The sequence below is a fragment of the Physcomitrium patens genome, chromosome 21 (assembly GCF_059467195.1).
Source record: "Physcomitrium patens ecotype Gransden chromosome 21, ASM5946719v1, whole genome shotgun sequence".
NCBI classification, from domain to species: Eukaryota; Viridiplantae; Streptophyta; class Bryopsida; order Funariales; family Funariaceae; genus Physcomitrium; species Physcomitrium patens.
The window spans coordinates 6,499,670-6,515,767 of NC_143430.1; the positions used below are offsets into that span (position 1 = coordinate 6,499,670).

Below are 16,098 nucleotides of genomic sequence, written 5' to 3' on the forward strand. Positions count from 1 at the left end.
AATTGTAGATGCATGAATAACATTCACAATGAAGGCTTTTCTTATTGAGTATCAAACTTACAAGAGGTGACAAAGTTTATCAATGCTGCTAATGAAACCAACTCAATCACTATAGTAGCCAAAGAAGGAACTCAATTACAACTATTAAAGCCTCCAAAAGGAATTAGCAAGGCGGCACCATCAGCAAATAGGCCCTCCAAAGAACTATCAAAGAAGTAGATTTTTAGTTTTTTGTACTTTTTTAGTGGTTTTTATTTGCCATTCCAAATATTTTTCATAATTCATTTAGTATATTTTCATTGGTATATAGAAATTTTCATTGGTATATGAATGGTAGTTGCAATACATAATGTGTAATCCCTAATAGCAACATCTAATGATAATTTAGTGAATTTTTGCATATTATCTATGACAATGACAAAAATTCAACTATTTGGCATGGATTTAGCAAAGAGTGGTTCTTAGGAATGATCAATTTTTGACTTAGCAACCACAAATTAAACTTTTACACTTTTTTTTGTGGCAAACAATGCAAGTTTCTGCTAGTATTTTATTTATAAGTATTATATTTTTATTTTTTATTTTTTTAAGTTTTCAAAAATATCTTTGTTAAAAGTCTTATTAGATGGGTTTTAGATTTAATAAGTTGCAAATGGCTTTGATTGCTATGGTCCATGAAAAGAACAAAAGATTTCTATTTGTAAGTTTTATTCTTATTCAAAATATTTGTAACAATTAGGTAGTAAAAAATTAATATCATGATATAATTGCTCACACTCATTATTTCTAAGACTGACGTTTTAGCCACCAATTGCAACACACTCGAAAGGAGAAAAAAAGTTTAGTCATGAATCTATCTAATAAAAGGAAATAACAATGAAATATTATCTCTACAGGCTATTGTTGCAAAACTACTCAAGTTTTCATATACGACTGACATCATTTAAAACAAACTAGCAATAAATTACAAGAAATATCAAAAGGTTCAACTAATAAAATAAATCATACAAGACAAAGATCAGCTTCAATGGAGGATATTCGTCCAACTGACGTAACTCTAAGATATCAAATCATATTGCCTTGCAATCTTGAAGCTGATCATAAGCGTTAGGAAGTCGGTTGTTGATGTACATTGCCGGCTGCTCCCAAATTGATTTAAGAGCCTCCACATTTCATCACAATCGTGCGGATGTAGGTCCTCATTTCCTTTCCTCAAATATGAATTTTATTGAGCACGGTACAAGGTTAGGACGTAGGAGGAAAAGTACAGTCAGGTGTGTTATTATAGAACTGTGCAAAGAATTAAACAAAACAAAAGAAAGACCAGTAATCCTTCCATGCAATGCAGATTCCAAAAGATTTCGCAAGGAAAAGAGTTGAGTAATTCCACATGGATAATTAAATAAGATAATACATATAGTACATGAATAGAACCCACATCTGTAGGGTCATTAGTAGACTAAGGGCTACTTGTCAATCCTACATCATTGTGGGGTCCACAACTGTCAGCTGCATATACCGAGTGAGACCTCGGGGTACTAGCTGTTAGGCCCCGAGGGTAGAGTGGCATCTCTAACAGTTTGCAAGACGTCGTAGTTGATGGATGCCAGTTGCGACAAATTCTATTCGATACACACCCAATGCAATTTGTTAAGTGCTAGAAATGAGGTATATTTTCAACTGCCAGCAGTGAGAGATATACAATAGCTGCAAAAAGGTTTGCAGGGTTATAGTGGAACAAACCTTGAATGAGAAGTTGCTGAAAGAGAACCTTGATGAAGGAGTAACTTCGGACAAATCACGACCATCATCTCGATGTAGAGGACCAGCAACATCGACTAATTCCTGCATTCCATACCAGATAGTACGCATACATTTAGAGACTACTTTGGAACTAGACTATTCAAAAAATCCTTGTTACGGTTACAAGCATGTTAACAGACAAAGATATAATTTTCACGATAATTCAGGAGCATTTAAACTGGACATTAAATGTTGCAAGAATCTAGAAACTTTGAGGCAGACAAGTTTTGAATTTGTTACTAACGTCTTCCGGCCTATCTGAGGAGCTTGTGCTTCTTCCACTGGCACTAGTCTCGTAAGAAAGACTTTCACCACCAGGATCAGCAAATAGGCGCGTTTCTGCCGAATTCCAACACTGACGAGATGTGAAGTAACTCGTATCATGAGCATTGTCCACGCTTGGGACAAAGGCAGCCTGTCAGACACATAATTTAGGTTTAAGTGTTTACACGAGGAAATAAAGGACAAAAGACCTTTCTCACAAACCAGTCTTAGGATTCGAAGATTAAGGTTAGGCTTTGGTTTATATTGTCTCAAAAACTGGAGATTTGACTAAAAAATATCAAGAAAAAATGGCCGAAGAAGAGGACGTTTACCTTTTGCATTGCCAAAGTCTCCCAGTTGATGTCTTTAAAGAAGCGGTGGGCTTTCACCTGCAGTTTGAATCAAGAATCAGAACTCTACACCTTGACTAGGATACTTACGCTTGAAAGTAACAATCAAGGTGGACAACTCCGCGTTCACTCCCTGATTAAAAAATACTAAGTTTAACCTAGATAACTAAACAAGTATTTACCTCTGCAGCACCATTGGCTCCAAGCCGAGAGTCAGGATCCTCTGTCAACAGTCTGCGTCACAAGTTCACAACCAGAGCTAGTCAGAAATTTCAGAAAATTAGAGCAGACTGGCTTTCAAATTGAAGGATGAATTCAATCAGTAAACAACTTATTCCGTGGGCACCGTCACAAGTAGACACAAAAGAACCAGACCACTCAATAACGATCGGAATCAAAGAATGATGACTAAGAGCAGAAGGTCACAGCCGAATACCAAATATGTTCCACAACTCGGTACTCAACAGGATTGAAAAATACCTGTCAATCAAATCTTCAGCGTCGTACGACATTTCATCCGGAACGACAGGCCAAGGAATGTTGCGATTCAAGATGTTGTCGAAGATAATCTGAACCAGAAAAGCAGGCATTGGTTATTGGGTTGTGCCACGCCGCGGTTTTGTGGTTAAACTTAACCACACCAACTTTTATAATCCCCTGAATAAAGAGCACATCTACTAAAAATCATGATGATAATTCTATGGCGCTTAAAAGAACATAAAATTAATACTAATGTTTAAATGTGAGCAATGAGAAGGAATAAGAGGCACTTTACTAATTAAATATTAAGCTTCTGACATGGATCACATGAATTCCTTGTTAAATTTATACCTCACTAGTTAATCGTCCAAGGGGCATCTGCAATAGGAAAATGGAGCAGGGATGCTAGGCATGAGATGCCTTCTAATACTACTGGTGAATCAATTTGGCTTCACAAGTTAACTTAAGTGCGCGAAAAAACAGTTTTGTGAAGTAACCAATACCTTTGGAGGGTGGAATCGAGAAATTCTTACAAATGGTATGATGCATGTATTTTAAGATAGAAAGTGTTTCCAGTCAATCTCAGCATGTAGAAAATATTACCTGTGGATGCTCAGCATTAAATGGAGGGATTCCGGTAAGCATTTCAAACAAAATTACGCCAGTGGACCACCAATCAGCAGCATTTCCTATGCATAAGATTAGTCCACGATAAAAATTATGTATTCAAACATAAGAGCACTTTCACAAGAACCTGTTAAGATGGAGAAGGTACATAAATATCATGATGCGAGAGGTTATAAAACTTATTTGATCAAAGTTCAATCAAATGACATTGCCACAGTAGCTTGATCAAAACGTTGGAGATCGCTCTTGTATAACAATTCATTTATTACCATGAGAATTTCCAAGAAGAATTTCTGGAGCTAGATAGTCAGGCGTGCCAACTGCAGATCGTTGTTGACGTCTCTCCCTCTGCTGTGGTAGCTCCCCACTTACAATTCTATGATGGTTAGCAATATCTTCCATAAGAGTGGATCCGCCTACTGGAGGCCCTGAAAGATCGTCTGTACTGTTTATAAGACCAACTCTTGATAGGCCAAAATCAGTGAGCTGCCAAAAAAAAACCAAATGTCAGTACTCATTCCTACTCCTTCAATGACATAGTAGCAGAGGGGAACTCAACCATACACAGATATTACGATGAATTTGTGTCAACAGAAGAGTGACATAAAGCATTTAAAGATACTTCTTGAGCACTAAATGCATTAACATATACCTTGATGTGCCCATCATGTGCAATAAGAATGTTGTCTGGCTTTAAATCACGATGCACTATGCCCAAACTATGAAGATACTCAAGAGCCAACACCTGTAAAAACGCACAGGTTTCATGCATTGCTCACTTGACTTTGCCAGAATGCACCTTCTCGAGTAATTAATCCTAAAATGACTTCCCCTCCAAAACATTGAACGCTATTTATCAAACAAACTGCACCTTGTTCACAAACCATGCTGCATTAAATATACAATGAGAATTAACTCGATCCTTTCAAACCAACATGACGAAGTTAGTTAGCAACTTACTAGCTCTGCAATATACACACGGACCAATTCTTCATCCAAGCAACCCATATTTCGTAGCAAAGAAAATACATCTCCTCCGTTCAGATATTCCATGACCAAATATAGATTTTCACTGCATGTGAATGAATAGAAAAATCGGACCTGGAAAAGAAAATTACATCAAACCAAAACAAGATTCGGGCATGAGATGTCCATGTAGCGGCGTGGAAAACCAAAAATTCATCAGCGTCGGTAGATTCAATAGGAAAATAAATGGATTTACCACAAAAGGGTTTCGAACAGAAATAAGAATATTCCGTTCTGCCCGAACACTTTCTACAGCATTCTTCCGAATCATGTCTGCTTTCCGAAGGACCTATTCACATAGAAAAAAACAGCGGAGATGTTGAGTCTAGCAGGCCAGAAAATAATGAATCACACTGAACGACTGTCAAAACGGCAGTAAAAAGTTGGACAGCTGCAGTTTTAAGGAGAAGAAGCGATCAAATGAGTAAAACCTTTCAGAAAACGAAATAAATTACAATCACCACGATAACAGCCATTTCACGTCAACCTCTTAAAGAAGGTACTACGACAGCTCAAAATCACACTACAGCTTTCACATTCATTACAAGACCACATCAAGGCAACTGCTTGTGGATGAATATAGCAAGGAATAGATTCTAACCTTAATTGCAAAAAGGTCTCCTGTGATCCGCTTTCTGGCCAGAAATACTCTTCCAAATGCACCCCTACTAATAGGCTTAATGATCTCGAAATCATCAATAGTTGTTCGATCTTTGTGGGATTGGTAAACGGGCGTTCTTGAGGCCTGATGTCGCTCTTCATCCAAGGAAAGATTTTCTACGGTTGAATGCAGTGGACTTTCGGAATTGTATTGCCCTGAAAATTCTAGAAACGACTGGTACTTTTCCCTGCAACAAAATAAATAGCAACACATTGATGATGAGGATCCTTTGCCTCAGACCTACCCTCAAAGAAACTCCAATAGTTCCAGAATACCGACAACTACAAGGCTGACAATAGTTTTTATTTTCTAGTATTCATAATCTTGTACAACACAGGTAGCAACCATTCATCATCTCTTCTGGAAAGATATTGCCCCTCACTGTTAGATACAAGAGATAAGGCCCAACCTGCAAAGCTTGTCTATCCGTCTACCAAAAGTGTCAACAATAAGGGCATCCACTTTATTCTGCTGCAGTACATCCTTCAGAACTTCCATCCATGAAACAATGTACTCAGCAGTCTTTTGGTGACTATAGTTGGTGTCGGCAACGCAAATGGCTATATCTACCAACTCGTTGATCTGCAAATCACGCAGAAACTATTAACTTGGACAGTTCCTCAATCGCAAGCAATGAGAAAAAGAAAAGTAAAAACAATACCTTGAACATATAGCATCACCATCCCGTACATCCAGCTGCAAATGAAATCTTTAGAAGGCCTAGTAACCATACTGAATAGCTGAATAACTTTAGCTAGCTTCAACAACCAAGGTAGAGAATGTAGAAACCTGTTGGGGGTCCTCATACTCTACTAAGCTGGTTTTATCGGTCAACAGAATGTCAATATGGCTGTTCTTGGGAGTTGCAAGAGGAGACCGTGGTGTTAAGCTACCAACTGACGATGACGGGCAAAGTAAGCTCCCGACTGAAGACGCAAACGCTGTAAACGGATCAACCTTGGGTCCGAACCGGCTCTTACAAGCTATAGCATTGAAAACTTTAGGATCATCCATAATACTTGCAGCATCAATTTCATGTAAATCCTCGAGCATGTCCTCTGATCCCCTGCGGAGCAACTCACCACCCCCACGTTCCATTACTGCAAGCTTTTCTGGAACTGAAGTAATTTTCTCTGTCAGGTAGTTTTCTGCAAAATCAACAGATTCGGACAGCATACATGAGGCTGTAGTTTTTTGTAGAGACATATGTTCAAATTCCGAAACTTTATACTCCTAAACCTGACAAAATAAAATAAAATAAAACAAATAAAGCAGAAAAAAAAAAAAAAAACTCCCTCCACAACGAAAAGACCCAACATACCATTATCACCACCATAGGTTAACGTCTTGGCTGTGTCAGGGCTGGCACTAGCAGCCACGGCAAAACTTTTTGGAGTGTAAGATTCCAGAATACGCTCCAGAGTCCCTGCTAATCTCCGCAGCCGTTCATCAACTCCTAACCCTTTGTGGTCACACCTATCAGCGAAAGCACAAACTCGAGAATGCTCTTCCAGGTGAACGGTGGGAACCTCTTCTTCACATATTCTACAAATCACCATCGGTTTCTCACTGTACAGACGCTTTACTGGTGTCGGCTGCATCGGCCTTAAATTGTATGTCGTAGCTGGGGGGGAACCCTTCTCAGGAGTAGATTGTTTTACCGACCCATGCTTCTCCTTGTCAAATTTCTTCCAAGAAGCGGGCTTCTCCATAACAATCGTATCTGGATGATCTGTGGTTTCATGCTTGGAATCTGGAGATTTCGGAATTCGCAAATCGGTTTTCGATTCTGACTCTCTAATTGATTCCAAAGGTGGCTTAGTGGGAATTTCATCTTTGGGTCGTCTTGGAACATCAATTGGCCGAAAATGATCTTGTAGAATTTTCCTTTTTACAGGTTCACTAGCAGGTACTTTCGGAATGTCCACTGGGTGCCAAAACCTTTCAACCTTTTGTAATCGAAGAAGATCCAATTCAAGGAAATTCCGTTTCTGATATTGTAATAAACGCGTGCAGCGTGTCAGAATGAACAGCATTCGAGTATGGTATCGCTTAAGAATACCCATAGGGAGCTCTTGTCTCTTTTCGTCCAACTCGTGCACGATGGCTTCACACTCTTTGCGAAATTGCTGAGGGTCCATCATCGCACATTTTCTTGCTAAAACCAGCAAATCTTCCGCCCCTTCTTGCCAGTCTGGTACCGTACCAGCGTTCTTCTCTAAAGCCTCAAGAAGGTCACCAGCAAAAACCGCAAGCTCGCCATTGACTTCCTCTTTTGCAGTGTTGAATCTTGCTTTCAACGTTTGCACAAGCTCCTGTCAGAAAACGCTGACAAGTGAGGAGGTTGCCTCATACATTAATTGCCCAAGCATAAATGCAGGGCTCAGAAATTATCTGGTTAATGTCATCCAGGAACCACTTCAACGGCTTTGCAACAAACTTCGACTATTTTAACGTTCAAGTTCGCTTGTCCATAGGTTTTACATGCTTGTTTTATCGAGATCGACGCATTCGTAGCTGATACGAATCAAGTTCTGAATTGCTGTCTAGTACCAATAATTTTTAATTGAAAAAAAAAAACAAAACAAAACAAAACAAAAGGGGAGAAAAGGAAATTTGGTTTGGTATAGAGAAGCTGCAGAAAGAGCACACCTGTAAGTCATTAAAACCGCCTAGATTTTGGGGCCGGAAGAACTCATGCGACCGAAGTCCACGCGGATCCAACTCGTGAGAGAAGCTTTTAATATCGCGGTGCTTCTTGCCAACACTTTTAGTCATTCTCAAAAGCGCTTGAAATCGAGGTGATTCTGTTGGACTCTGCAGACAATGATCACCGCAGCTATTACAGTAAGTAAATATAACTTCACCACCAGATGATGAAACTTAGGAGAATCAAAACCCTCGTATTTGCTTGCAGTCACGTGAATACAATATATAACCAAGAAATTTACACAAAGAACGAGACTGACGAACAAGTGAGGACTAGAGTACGACAAAAAATAAATGAAAACAAAAAAGAAGTTAATACTAGGACAATGATATGATGCTGAATAAAATTCACAGTATAAATTGAAAAAATACTTTACGACCAATATGAAATAATTATCATCTATGAACAAAACAGAATTCTATTGCAAGGAAAGACAGAGCACTGCACATTGTCCACCGGAATAACACACAAAACTCAAATTAAATAAATAAACAAACAAACAAATAAAATCCAAGCTCATAGAGTTTCTGATTATGATTTGAATTATACTTATGGTTATAATTATGAAAGAAGAGGAAGAAAAGGAAAAGAAAAGTCTAGCAGATTAGGAACCTCGGCTTCTGCATCACCCTCTGCACCTATACGTGAGGGACTCCTCTGATCTGCAAACACCCCCAGGCCACCAAATGAGCAATAGCAATTCTTAGTGACACTTCACCTATTCAAACACAAACTATACGAGCCCGTGAAAGGCTATAGACGATGATGAGAAATCTTGTAAGGTAAAGCTCCAGAGCTGCATTTTAATCTGCTACTGATAGGAAAACGCCAGGAGGAACAACAAATTGCAAATGTTACAAACCACACACTCATGTCAAACAGAACACACTTTGTTTTTTGTGTCCCTATATTACCATTTCTCACTAATGTATGTAGCTATGAGAAGTAGCATTAACATCGTGAGTATGTTAAACTTATGAAACGGTTCCAGTTAAGCGAGCATTCATATTGAATCATGACTTTGATTCTTCAATGAAGACTAGAGGAGTTTAAGTCCCCAATGCCGTCATTCATAAAAAATAACTTGGAGAAACTTGTAAAATGCACTGACGTGAGGATTCATACTAAACCTGTACAATCCCACTCAAGCAGCAGGTTCTCATTTCCTACGATATCTACTTCATAACAAACTTCAAGCGCTTCCACCAGAAAGCAACGTAGAAAGAGAAAATTTATTGATGACCTGTCCTTTCCAACAGTCATTTCCAATCGCAAAACGTCGGATTATTTTACCTTGTGAGCACACATGTGATTCATATATACTGCCGGAACCTCCTTCCCCACGATATGAGGATTCGGTTGCTGAAGAGCTCACTTGACCGTCATCCCAAGTGCTCCCAAATGGGTTCCCCATCTGCGAGGCACTACCATTTCTATGACCTTCAAGCTTAAGACCCGATCCATACATACGCCCACCGAGATCACCGATTCTCGAACTTCTTTGTAATTTCCTTTGACTCAAAGACTCGGGACTAGCATCGGATCGCGGACTTCCTTCCATTTCCGATGCATCTGCATGCATGAAAACTCTTCCTCCGCTATTCTGGCCGTTTTCTTCGGCTGTAGTGAAGTCCGTGGGAGAGACCGAATCCTGAGCATGCACCTTAGAGGCCTTCCGCACTCCTGACACAAGTCTAGTTGATGACTCTCCTTTTGACCAACTGTTCACAGCTTTATCCTGTCCTTGTCTACTCTCGTTCCCTGCATCGAATCGGCTCTGGAAAGTTCCTGCATACACAGGACCTGAGCGAGTGCTGGGGGGGAAAAGTAGAGGACCTGACCGCGTCTTAATGGGGTGGAGGCCCAGAAGAGATGTCGCAAGGCGGAAATCCTCGTCCGGAATAGGATCAGAAATTGTCATTTCCAATTCTTCATCAATATGCCCCTTCCCAGAGGTTAAACCCTTGCTCTTTTCCTTACTTTCTTTCACTCTCTCCTTCCATTTTTCTTTCCCTTCTTTTGCAGATTTATCCTTTCCATCCTTAACCGGCTTCTCATCAGCAACATCATCCTTGAGCCAGCTAGGCAAGCTGCCTGCATTCCGTCTACCACCTTTGACGTTACCGACAACATCTTCCACACTCTGCTTCTTTTTTTTATTTGCGGAGTCCTTGCTCACAATGAGCCCAACAGCTGCCCTGCCAAATGGTCCCATAAGACCAGGATGACAAACTCCCAACTGTAGTTTCGGAAGAGTGCCTTTAAATACCTTAATGCTTAAGTTGATCAAAATATTCGTAATTGTGCATCACCTCACTCTCGCTGCACATGTCGCAATCAAAATTTGGCATCTCTATTTTCTACGAACCTAACTGATTTAGAGCTTCTACCTCGCACCGAAGAATCTAAATTTAAATTGCCTTGATTGTTACGACCCGCTTGGTTGTGATACGAGCCAACAGCCTCCTGATTTTGCTACCATGAAGCACCCAGAGTATCTCAGATCGCAGCTTCTCACAAAGTTAGATTCTGAAAAAAGCAGCCATATACTAGCATCATACACTCTCCCCACAGAAGCTCGACCCTCTTGCTCTACTTCCTCTCTATACAACCAACACCTAATAATCTTGCATAAAGATCAACTCCACAGATACTGAAGAAACCCCTCGTGAAGCCAAGAATTGGAGACTTCCTGTTGCACCAAATACTGAACGCATCTCATCATGTGGCAGAGAATTGACCAAGTTGCTAGATGGCAGCTGCTAATACCTGATACATACACGAGTAAATCGATCCGTTAAGATCTCCAATTGGAAGCGTTGAGTGCAAAGCAACCCGTGGTCCACGGCAGGCCTCGCATCCGACAAATCTCAAGAACAATGAACAGACTCAGCATCCTTTGTTTCCCGTTAAAATACACTCTTCAAGCAATTAAAGCAAGATCAACAAAAAAAACAAAAACGGGTCAAAATTCAACACAATTAGCTGCCACTGTGCAAAGTCAACACATCTGCTCCCTCAGCCCCTCAACTCGCACATTCCCCCAATACACACCCCGAATTAACAGACACAAAGCTCCGAATCACCCGACTCACTAGCGCTGGTAACTGTGATCCAACGGGATAGACACCAAAAGCGACCATCTCTTCACCTCCGCAATACTGTTCCCCACGTCCAAATACTTCCTCCCTCCATTCCACACCCCTGCACTGTCGGATCATACCCGAACTCGAACTCTCTCCTCCGCAGCACGCCTCACCCCACACACGCACCACCATCCTGCACACCTCCCCCTTCCAACTCTTCTCCCCACCTCCCAGATCTCTCTCCACTACCACACAATCTCCCAATCTAACCCTAACTCCTCTCCAAAACCTCTCCAACGCCGAAATTATCAAACCCACCAGTCGCGCCAGTAACCACCGCCATTGCAGCACCCACTTTTCCACCTCAAAAAGACGGGTCAAAAAAACACAAACACAATCGCGTCTCCACTACCTCTCCACCACCTCACAAATTTCCACGCAACATGCTCACTCCTTCCTCCCCCTCCCTCCCTTCCCGTGCGAATCAGACGTTGTCCCCCCGGCTACTACTCATGGCTAACCTCCCTCCCTCCCTTCCTCCCTCCTTCCCTCCCTCCTTGGCAAACAACGACGACGACGATGCAATCTGGCGATGACGACGAATAGGAGGGAGGAGGCAACTGGAGCAGAGCAGACTTCTTTTCTTTGGCTGACTGGGGGAGTTGGAATTTGAGGTGGTGCGCAACAAGATGGGAGATGAGATGGGAGATGGAGATGGTGCTGGCAATGGAAGCACATGGGACAGTGGAGCTAAACCCGGTGCGGCAATGATGGCTCGGTCGCGCCTTGCCTGTCTGCCTAGTCTCGCTCCCTCTCTCTCTTTCTGACACTTACTCCACGCACTCCCTCTTCCCCGGGCACCGGCCTTCGCGCCGCACACGCATACCGTCCAGTCCACGACTCTGGATGGATGGATGGATGGTGTTCTTCGTCCATCCGCTCTCTTCACGGGTCTCGTGGACCTTCGCGGACTGCTTTGGAGTCCTTGGGATGATATCCGTCAATTTGCTTCATGCCCGCATTAATGTCGGGCAGGATATTAGAGTAGGAACACGCCCCCAAGCCCGATGGCACATCGACGGCCCCACCGCGTGACAGGTCATCTGAACGGCTTCCATTCATCTATCACGGATGCGGATGGAACGTCTTCGTTGATGATCGATGGATGGGTGGACGGATGAATGATTCTGCTCTCCCTTCCCTGTTCTGGTCTTGACCAAGATTTGACTGACCTTGGATTTTAGGCTCTGGACCCACTTACTCATTCCAAATATATATGAATATGTGTGTAGCTATGCACTAGGCTTTGGACTTTAGCACCATGCTACATACATGCCTTGCTAGATAAGGAATGGGTTTACCCCCCCCTCCTTTGGATTGGGGAGATTATTCTTCTTGAAAGATGTGCTGCCAAGTGAGTGTGGGAGCTATAGAGTAACTACATGAGGTGTTTCCATTCTAATGGCAAGTGGGATGGATGAATAGATTCATAGATATATATATATATATATATATATATAGTTATTTCCATGGTTATTTAAATAATATGAATAGGTAGAAGTAGATAAAAGTAGATTAATTTGATAATATCTTATAAGAAAGCTTCATAGACATGGTTTTACATTTATATGTGTCTATAAGTGATTGATAGGTTGAACATTTGGCCAACAAGTTAGCTATGTATCACATATGTTAGTAGCTTATGGTATAAGTTAACCATGTGGCGCACATATAGAAAACTTGCCTTGTAAGTTAAAACATATGTCTCGTAAATTGGACATGTGTTTGAAGTCCTATAAAACATTGCTATATAGCTCTTAATTAGATAATATATATAAAGACAAAAGTGAAGCCTTCTTCACTCTTGTCAATTCCTTTCTTGCTTCTAATTTAGTTTCAAGAGTCTCTAGATTTTTAGGCTTTGGCAATAGCCATTCTAATTTCTTCTTGAATATACATACTATCTTGTTATCATTTTTTCATCTTTCTTTGATACTTATCTTACTTGGTTATATATCTTCTTTGGGTTCTTATTCTTAATACATAATAACTAAGTGTAATCCATTACAAAATCTTCGACACAAAGTCATGTTTTACAATAATATAACAAGACATCCTACATTTAGCTCTAAGCTAAATAGTGGCAATTCAAATAGACTTAGTTTTTTAAATATTTGATTGAATAATAATTACTATTGTCCATACCATCTTCTATAATTGTAATATTTGCATTCAAATAAACACGTAAAATTTCTAAAATTCTTTCTATAACATGCACATTTAAATCATCAAAATCCTAATTTTGCACAAAAATAAATAGACTTGTTGGTGAAATATTCATCTCCAAGTGTTCCATCTTCATCTAGTTCCAAAAATATAGCTTAAATTAAATAATTTTATATTAGACATACTTCTATATATTTTAGAAGAATTACTATATTTCTTAATGGATCTACAATAATTGATTCATTTATAATTTAAAATATAAAATATTCTTAGATATACTAAATATAAATATTATACTAAAAATATATATTTTATCACTTTAAAACTTCATTGTTGTATTATAAATAAATTTTTTCACTTTTTACTAGTCCTTCCAAAAAATATAAGTTTCTAAGATTATTAAATAGTGAAGCAAGGATATCTAAATATATAGTATGTTGTTCATCATTAAACTTTGATACACGTTCTTTTACTATTTATTTTAGTTTATCACAATTCATATCAAATATTCCATAAACATTTGATTTGTAGTATTTTTATTCCAATTCTTTTGCTACAATGACATCAATGGAAAGTCAACAGATATTTTGCTTGATCCTCAAAGAATTATATCAAGAAGAAATAGTCCATAATTTAATATTTTATTTTATTTTATTTTTGTCTTTCAATTCTATAATTTGGGACAATTGATAAGCCACATAATTATAAAAACTCTCTTAAAACTTATCTCATAGCTCTTCTAGATGTATAGGTGAACATTGAAGAAGGATAATAGCAAATAATGCTCTTTATTACTTCTTTGTTTTCATTATAAAGGCTTCTTCTAAGCATTGATTCAACTCTTTGTCATCTTCTACCAATTCCATTTTTAAGCATATAGTCTTGAAATTTGGTTGAAGTATTCCATTTACAATACTTAAATTTTTAAATGAATGTAGTCTATGTACCATCATTAGAAGAAGTCAAAGATAGATTTTTTTTTCATGGTAGGATTCACAAAATATAACCTTCTAATTACAAATTCACATTGTTTTAGTGTCCACTTCTTTGAGGTCTTATTCCACACAAAATGATGTAAAAGCTTATGATACTTGTATTGCCGTGCAATCTCCATAGATTTATATATTTCAAAAAATATTCAAAAAGTTATTTTTTCCACTTTTCACAAGCTAAGACTTTAGTTACATCATTATGTGGATAAAAAAATTACTTGATGCATTTCAAGAAGATGTAACACCTATTGAACTATGTTTAAAACTTCCTCCAACATCTTAATTATAAACAAATGTCATCCTGCCTCTAAAACTTCAATTTATTATACATCAATATATTGCATGCTTTCATCCTCTTTATTTCTAATTTACATTATTGTGCAATCATGTCATTTATAAATATACTTGTGAATATAATTTATAGTACAAACTAAAGCATAAACTTCAATGTTGATATGATAGTTATATTTTTATTAAAAACAAAATTATAAGAAACAACATCTTAATTTTTTACAATATGATTGCTAATGTTGAAAGTTCTTCCATCATTCTTTAAATGATATTGGCAATAGCCATCACCATCTATTATGTTACTTCTAAATATTCTTGATATTCATACAATCTTACTTGAATCTTAAAATTAACATCTTATTTCTTGTTTTACAACAACAACAATAAGAATAACAAAAGAGAAAACAAAGACAACTTAAGAATTGGCATTTCTTAGTTTCAGAAAAAGACGAGCTCCAATAGACAGTCTTGCTATCTATGATCAAAGATTTCATATGATTATTACAAAGCAAATTATGAAAATTTGATTGTCAAAAAAACATTGCAAGTAGTTGAATCCTAAGCAACAATTAAATAATTGGTTGTTGGTTCTTTTATCTTAGAATTGATCCACTACTCAATCGATGCCATGGATTATACAAAATACTCCAATGAAGACTTGGCAAGAGATTAGAAGAAATGGAAGGAAGCTCAGAGATATCATTGATCAAGATTTGCGCCCCATACTAATTGATTCATTAACATCAATCATCTCAAATCCTAAAATAATACACCAAGTCAATCAAAATCACATCCCAGATCCACCATGACGCCACTATGCTATCAATTCTTTGATCTAATATCAAGATAGATTCAAATCTTGTAAGAATGAAGGCCTAAATGAGTTTGGTAGGTACAAAACATCAAAGAGCCACTTAAAATAGAGTCACTTTCAACATTAAAGAAGAAATTAGAAAAGAGTTATCTAGTTGATCCAATCTTGCCAATACTTAATACAATCTTTTAATAGCTCCAGATCTTGTAAGAAGAAGATAGTGATGGATTTTGTCTCACAATAGAGAGCATAATTTAATGGCAAGCACAAATCAACCATCAAAATCACAATATTAGTAGACAAAGAAATAAGAAATCTTCAAAGTCCCAATAACTCAATTCTTAGAATACTAAAGTTTCCAACCACTTTATGTTTTCCAAGTTCTTTGCATTCTCTTCTCAACACCCAATGAAAATGCATCTTTGTCTCTTTAACTTATATCCAAGGTAATTTATATAGTAGAAATATGTGTATGTATGTATATATATATATATATATATATATAAACAAGATTTTTCCTAGATCAATAAAATAGTTGAAAGAGAATTCAAAAGATGCAAATACAAGCCAATATTTTTTTCACAATTGGATGAATTTAAAGACCAATGAGCATGGCATTTGACGTATCTGTAATTTATGCTTGAATACTTTTTGCAAAGAGAATATAAAGCCAAGGGAGTTTTATTGAATCTCATACCATCTAAAACTTCCTTCCTATGTCTTCTACACAGTCCAACAAAACATCTTCAATCTTTATGTGAATGTACG

The 16,098-nt window shown here is 38.2% G+C and overlaps 1 protein-coding gene across 4 annotated transcripts; it reads right to left on the reverse strand.

The window, feature by feature from the left end:
• Positions 1-1,376: 1,376 nt before the first annotated feature.
• LOC112274070 (putative serine/threonine protein kinase IREH1) lies at positions 1,377-11,213 on the reverse strand. Of its 4 annotated transcripts, none has more exons than XM_024503229.3 (19): positions 11,073-11,213; positions 9,215-10,690; positions 8,534-8,583; positions 7,864-8,028; positions 6,533-7,526; positions 6,001-6,359; positions 5,621-5,793; positions 5,152-5,398; positions 4,747-4,839; positions 4,485-4,625; positions 4,177-4,269; positions 3,794-4,010; positions 3,501-3,586; positions 2,898-2,986; positions 2,600-2,651; positions 2,400-2,456; positions 2,048-2,218; positions 1,744-1,845; positions 1,377-1,622 (listed from the first exon to the last, which is right to left on the reverse strand). In XM_024503229.3, exons 2-19 carry the CDS (start codon positions 10,134-10,136, stop codon positions 1,539-1,541), a joined length of 4,095 nt encoding a protein of 1,364 aa, XP_024358997.1. In that variant the 5' UTR covers positions 10,137-10,690; positions 11,073-11,213; the 3' UTR covers positions 1,377-1,538. The 4 variants fall into 4 exon arrangements, 3 of the variants coding, with proteins under 3 accessions (XP_024358997.1, XP_024358996.1, XP_073385924.1); XM_024503228.3 differs by having other exon boundaries at positions 11,017-11,156; XR_016499924.1 differs by lacking the exon at positions 3,501-3,586 and having other exon boundaries at positions 11,017-11,156.
• Between the last annotated feature and the right edge of the window lie 4,885 nt (positions 11,214-16,098).